General features: G+C 41.6%; 2 protein-coding genes across 10 annotated transcripts in view; one reads left to right on the top strand and one right to left on the bottom strand.

Moving 5' to 3' along the window:
* IRAK4 (interleukin 1 receptor associated kinase 4) overlaps positions 1-537 on the bottom strand; it is a 53,117-nt gene extending 52,580 nt beyond the window's left edge. For 2 of the 5 annotated variants that reach the window (XM_059402942.1, XM_059402938.1), the window contains exon 1: positions 449-537. The gene's annotated coding sequence lies outside the window, so the exon portion shown is untranslated. Of the gene's footprint in view, positions 1-85; positions 167-448 lie in introns of those variants that run through there. The other 3 variants (XM_059402939.1, XM_059402940.1, XM_059402941.1) reach the window with 2 other exon arrangements.
* Positions 425-6,000, top strand: part of PUS7L (pseudouridine synthase 7 like) — a 29,709-nt gene continuing 24,133 nt past the window's right edge. Inside the window, exons 1-3 of one of the 5 annotated variants that reach the window (XM_059402932.1) lie at positions 749-773; positions 1,834-2,012; positions 3,670-4,589. In XM_059402932.1, the coding sequence (XP_059258915.1) occupies positions 3,686-4,589 (904 nt within the window). In that variant the 5' untranslated portion in view covers positions 749-773; positions 1,834-2,012; positions 3,670-3,685. Of the gene's footprint in view, positions 541-729; positions 774-1,833; positions 2,013-3,669; positions 4,590-6,000 lie in introns of those variants that run through there. The other 4 variants (XM_059402931.1, XM_059402933.1, XM_059402935.1 and 1 more) reach the window with 4 other exon arrangements.

Raw genomic sequence — 6,000 nt, 5'->3', positions numbered from 1 at the left:
GCGGAACCTCGCGGAGGCGCGCAACCTCGCGGAGGCCCAGAACGCCTTCCACGCGACGAGTATCTGGGCCCGGAGCCGGCCTTACTTCCTGGTTCTCCGGGCAAGAAATTCATTTCGTCAACCGGTTCCCGCCACACACCGCCCCGGAGTTGCGAAAAACCTTGACGCGAGGTGGGACTGAGCCCCAGAAGGACTCGGAGCCGCCTCTCCAAGCCCTGGCTTCCTCCTCAGGTCGGATGAACTGATCCTCGCGGGAACCCACCCAACGCACCCGGGAGCAAACTATGCCCACACCCCCTACTTCCTCTCTAACTTTTCTCATTTTGAAGACAGAAGGCGGTTTTTCATCCGAAACCGTCCTTCAACAACTCGGGGGCACAGGGATGGAGACCCGAGCGCGGGCCGCGGACGCCCAGTGGAGAAGACGCGCATGGCGGGAATTCCTTACCTGCCCAGTAGCGGGGCGCCAGGGCGGCCGGGGCACCGCCCCCGCTCAGCCGGCTGCGGAAGAACCCCGGCCTGCGAGAGCACCGGAACGGGGTGGGCCCAAAATATTAGTCCCCGTCCCAGTCCCCGCCCCAGTCCCCGCCCCGTACCTCCTCTGCACGCCGCCAGGCGGCTCTGCAGCGGGAGAAATTCCAGGTCTCGCGCAAGGCTCCTCTTTAAGTGGGAGCCTGCCCCTTTAAATACGCCGCTGTCGCAGACGAAGTAATTTAGGACTTCCGGACATGCGCGCAGCGTTGTGCCCAGGAATTCCTTAACTTGGACGCGAGGTAGACCCGTAGAGCTTCTTGCTTTGCATAGGGGCTGTGTGCGGGGCAATGACAAGATTAGCCTTGGGACCCCCGACTTTTTGCCCGAAAGAGGGAGGCGACGTGAGCTAGTATCAGCGCTGGGGCAGGCGGGGGCTGTGGAGGGAGAAGCAGGTGGAGACACTGGTTGTGCTCGGGGTACTTTGGATGCGCCAGAAGGCAACCCCGCCAGAGACTAGTTCTGCGACTTGGTGGCGGAAAGCCAATAGGCCTGACTGCAGTGGAGCGTTGGCACTTGAAGGAAGAGCAGGAGGGGAAAAGCGCTACCTGCTGCCTTTCTAACATCTCCGCAGAATCTGCCCCCAACCAACAATTCCCCAATCTTGGGTCAGCCACTCGTCTCCGCCCCGCACCCTCGTCAAGAAGTCTGCTGTCTAGGAATACTGCCTATTTGTGTTAAACTCCACGTGGGCTTCTAGCCTCCCTCCAGCTCAGTTCCACTCTTTGTATTACTAAGATGCTCAGTTGTAATTCCCTGAACATTACGTTCTTCCCAAGGTGTTCTAGCTAACCCAGTAGCTTAGAAGGTCTTTATATCCTCTTCCTTCTACTGGGGAAAGAGTACATCATTATTCTTTACTAGGACAGTCCTAAAACTGCTCTCGATGACTGCTTTCCAGCTCTTGGACTTCATCACATTGATCTGCTCAGTGCCGTCATTCATCTTACTGTAACGTCTTTTTGGACTGTGTCGTTTTTTCTACTCAAACACCTCCAGTAGCTATATGTTGACCACTTGACACATCCCAAGTTCTTGGTTGGGCATTCACTGTCTAGCATTTTGGTTCTAATCCTAGCTGTATTTTCCAGAACTGTACTACAAAACTTTTCCTCCTATTGTTCATGTATCTGGGCTGTTTAGTTTTCCCTAACACATTGCATATTTGGTTTGTATGTACTTAGGATATGTCTCTACCTTATTTCTATGTCTTGAATTGTTTGGAGGACTTAAATGGTCCCTTGTATTATGCTTTCTCTGGTTATCATAAGTGAAAGTGATCCGTTGGTTCCTTTATATCAGTCAGAGACAACCTTTCTGAGTTGTGACTGAGGAATTACTAATTTAATCAGCGGCAACAGTTAACACAAGGAATTGAAGAAAGCCATTGTAATTGGAGTATAGTGCGTAATGGGAAAGGGTACAAGATAAATTTGGAGAACAGATAGAGTCCAGAATCTTAGCGGTCTCTGGAAGCCAAGGTAAGTAATTTAGATTTCATTATCAATATGATTAGAGGTCTTAAAGAGGGTTGTGATATGATTTAACTTACCTTTCAAATTATCGTTCTGGCCATGTGGAAAATAGGCAATAGTGGACTAGTTAAGTAGAGGCAGATTCGAGACCTTCACAATATGTAAGAATTTCTAAGATGGGAGTGATAAATGATGGAAGGACAGCAAGAGTAATCAGAGAGCCAGACGCTTAAACTTGATGTAATTTTTGGTGTTGAGAAAGTCAAGGTTATGACCAAGATGAAGTAAAAGTGACTTGAAGTGGAGATCAAGGAACAGAGGGACTGTGGTGTTAAACAGATGATGCATATGGATGGACATGGAAGTCATGCTGGATGGGAAGACATTGAGGGAGTTGTTAAAATCATCTGTGAATGAAGAGGAGTCGTCTGGAGACCAAAGAGAAGATGATAGCAGATGACAAAGCCTGATCTGATCGCATGAACTTCAAAGGCGTTGGGATTTGGGGGAGGTAAAGGAGTGAGAAATAGTTTGCAGAAGTGGCAAACAGAAAATATTTACTTCCTCCAGGTCCTAAGTTAAGTAGGTGTGAAAGGAAGAATAGCCTTCACTTGAGAGGACTAGAGAAGCAGCATCATGGGGAAATAACTAGGTTTCAGTTACGGCAAGAAACTGAGGAGGCTATGCAGGAAATTAAGGAACAGAGGAAAATAAATATATCCTTATGTAGTCTAGGAAATTAGGATATAGAGACTTTGCTGTGATTTCCATGTGACACGATGCATGGGGCGCTTTACTAAATTGGTTCAGATTAGTAGAATACATTTTAGAAATGGGATGAAGGTCCAGAAGATGATGAGTTACCTAGAGAGGTCGTTAGTATGTGAATAGTATGTGGTCCCTGGGTATTTTATCTTTGATATAGCACTGTCTGGTATGGTAACTGTAGGCTGTGTGAAGAGTGAATAAAGGCTTTTTCAGAGGATTGTTCTCTTACCTACTGCTTAAGATTTGTGAAGTGTTCTTCTCTCTGATGCCAGTAGGACAGTTGGAATTTTCCTGTGGATCAACATCAAAAGTTTGTATCTGTAAAAGTCTGGAACTAGGTTTTCAAGAAAGTTTAAGGCTCATGATTAATTTAAGTGTGTTTTGAAGCATAATCAAGTTGCAAGCTGGTTTTTAGAACTTCATTTATCTATCAATTTGGACTATTTCTTCCTGTCTTCTAGTCCTTTCTCTCATCTCTAACCCCTAATATATAAAAATCTAGCCACAAATTCTCTGGAATTAGCTGGAAATTTTCAAGGATGGGATTTAGACAAATAACTTTCAGTCCTATGTTCTGGTCTCTTTGTGGGCCTACAAGTGGTTATTTTTAAAGTAAACTTGAAACTGATCCATTTCAATCCGGGATATAGATGGAAACTTGGAGTGGGTGAAGAATGAAGTTGCAAATCATCATTTATAACAGAAAAGTTTACCTGTTAATTCATCTTGGTATAGAAGAGTGAAAATACACATGACATATAGAAATAAATTGCTAATGCCTTTTAAGGGGACTCATGATTGAAAGGGAGAAAGAAAAATCCTACAAGTATATTTCTTTATTGTTATCCATAACTTTTCTTTCTGGTAACTGACTGCCTCTTTGTTTCTTTTGTAGGCATTGTTATTTAAGAATGGAAGAGGATACAGATTTTAGGATCAGGTTTAGTTCCTTGCGTTTCATTACTGATCATGTTGGATTTCATGGCACTATAAAAAGCTTACCAAGTGACTTTGTTGTTATAGAGATTGATGAACAGGGACAGTTAGTTAATAAGGCCACCAATGAGCTGATTAGTAAAATACAACCTGAGCCAAATAATTTTGCCAAAAAGACAAAACTTGATTTTCAAAATTTATCCTTTAAAGAGGGAAGGAACCAAGAATTCAGTACTTTCACTGGGTGCTCTGATGATGACCACAATGATCAGTCTCCTTCAGAAAAGGAAGATACTATCAGTGATGGAACTTCCAAAAGTGAAGAAGAAAAAGTTCACGTTTTAGGCAACTTGTTAGATGAAAAAACTAACGAATTACTGAATCACTTTGCCTGCGATATAAAAGAGAAGTGGAATTCTAAAACTGAGCTAATTGGATCATCTCCTGAATTCTCACTGGGCAGAATCCTTGACAAAAACCAGAGGGCTATTTTGCATAGTGCTATTAGGCAGAAATTCCCCTTTTTAATAACTGTTGGTAGAAACAGTGAGATTGTTGTAAAACCAAATCTTGAGTTTAAGGAACTCTGTCACTTGGTATCTGAAGAAGAAGCATCGGACTTCTTTAAATATTTGGATGCAAAGAAAGAAAATTCCAAATTTACCTTTAAACCTGATACAAACAAAGACCACAGAAAAGCAGTCCATCATTTTATCAACAAAAAGTTTGGAAACCTTGTAGAAACCAAATCTTTCCCCGAACTTAGTTATAATGCTGGTAATCCAAATGTAGTGATTACAGTAAGATTTCGGGAAAAAACACACAAGCACAGGAAAAGGTCTCTTTTTGAATGCCGGGATCAAAAAGTTATATATACAGGTAATGTAATAAATCATTACCATTTTCTTTGATAAAGTTAGTTAAAATAGTGTGAAAGATTAATAATTTCAAATGAATTAAATAGACTTAACCAGAGGGGTGTCAGAAAAAATATTTGGGTGTGGTTTTTAGTGGAAGATAAAGCCTTCCGAATTACACTAATTTTAAGAATTAACCTTATTGATCAAAGTATGGTTAGCACAGATGCTTATAATTAGCATAGTCACAAATGTACAAGGTTGAAGGAGTTATTTTGTGTTTAATAAGTTTTATTGGAGATAAATCTTGATTTCATTTTTTAGAAGTTATTTTAATTAAAATTAAATACTCAGATAAGTAGAGCATGTCTGCTGTGCTTGGGAAAGTGAAGAGAACACCTTGTTATCTAAACAAATGAACTTCACCATGCAAGGCAGAGAACCTCCTTTCAAGGAGCTCCTTCTTTGTCACTCTTTTAGAGAGGAGGTTCTCAAGCTTTAACATGCATTAAAAATCACGAAAAGGGCTTGTTAAACAGATTTCTGAGCTGTATTCTCAGAGTTTCTGGTTTATAAGGTTTGGGGCAGGGCTTTCAGAAATGCCCAAGGTGACACTTTTTCTGCTCAGCCCGGGGACCACATTTTGAAAATCACTGTTTAGCAGATATATTCAATCCTTAGGCCTGGAAGGAACTGATGAAATCTTACTCTACAAGTTTGGCTGATCAGGTTTAATTGGTCTGTATCCTACATGAAGAATAGGAAGTGTTTCAGATGGTCTTGTTTTATAGATAGAGCAAAGCTTTTTAATTTTTTTTCCTGGTTAAACACATTATTTTATTTATTTTTTAAGTTTTTATTTTAATCACCCAATGCTCATCATGACGAGTGTACTCCTTAATTCCCATCACGTATTTCACCCATCCCCGTCACCTACCTTCCCTCTGGTAACCAGCAGTTTGTTCTCTATAGTTAAGAGTGTTTCTTCATTTGTCTCTCTGTTTTCCCCCCTTTGCTCATTTGTTTCTTAAATTCCACATATGAATGAAATCATATGGTATGTGTCTTTCTCTGACTGGCTTATTTCACTTAGCATTATTCTAGCACCATCCATGTCATTGGAAATGGCAAGATTCCATTCTTTCTTTCCTGCTGAGTAATATTCCATTTTATGTATATGCAACTTGTTTATCCATTCATCAATCCATCAGTGGACACTTGGGTTGCTTCCATATCTTGGAAGCATAAATATTGCAGCTATAAATGTAGAGGTGCATGTATCCCTTTGAATTAGTATTTTTGTAATCTTTGGGTAAATACCCAGTAGTGAGATTGCTGAATTATAGGGAAGTTTTATTCTTAACTCTGAGGAAACTCCATACTGTTTTCCACAGTGGCTGTTCTAATAGTGCAAGAGTGTTCCTTTTTCTCCA

The sequence above is a fragment of the Mustela nigripes genome, chromosome 6 (assembly GCF_022355385.1).
Source record: "Mustela nigripes isolate SB6536 chromosome 6, MUSNIG.SB6536, whole genome shotgun sequence".
In the NCBI taxonomy this organism is placed as follows: Eukaryota; Metazoa; Chordata; class Mammalia; order Carnivora; family Mustelidae; genus Mustela; species Mustela nigripes.
This window is presented reverse-complemented; position numbering and strand designations above follow the sequence as displayed.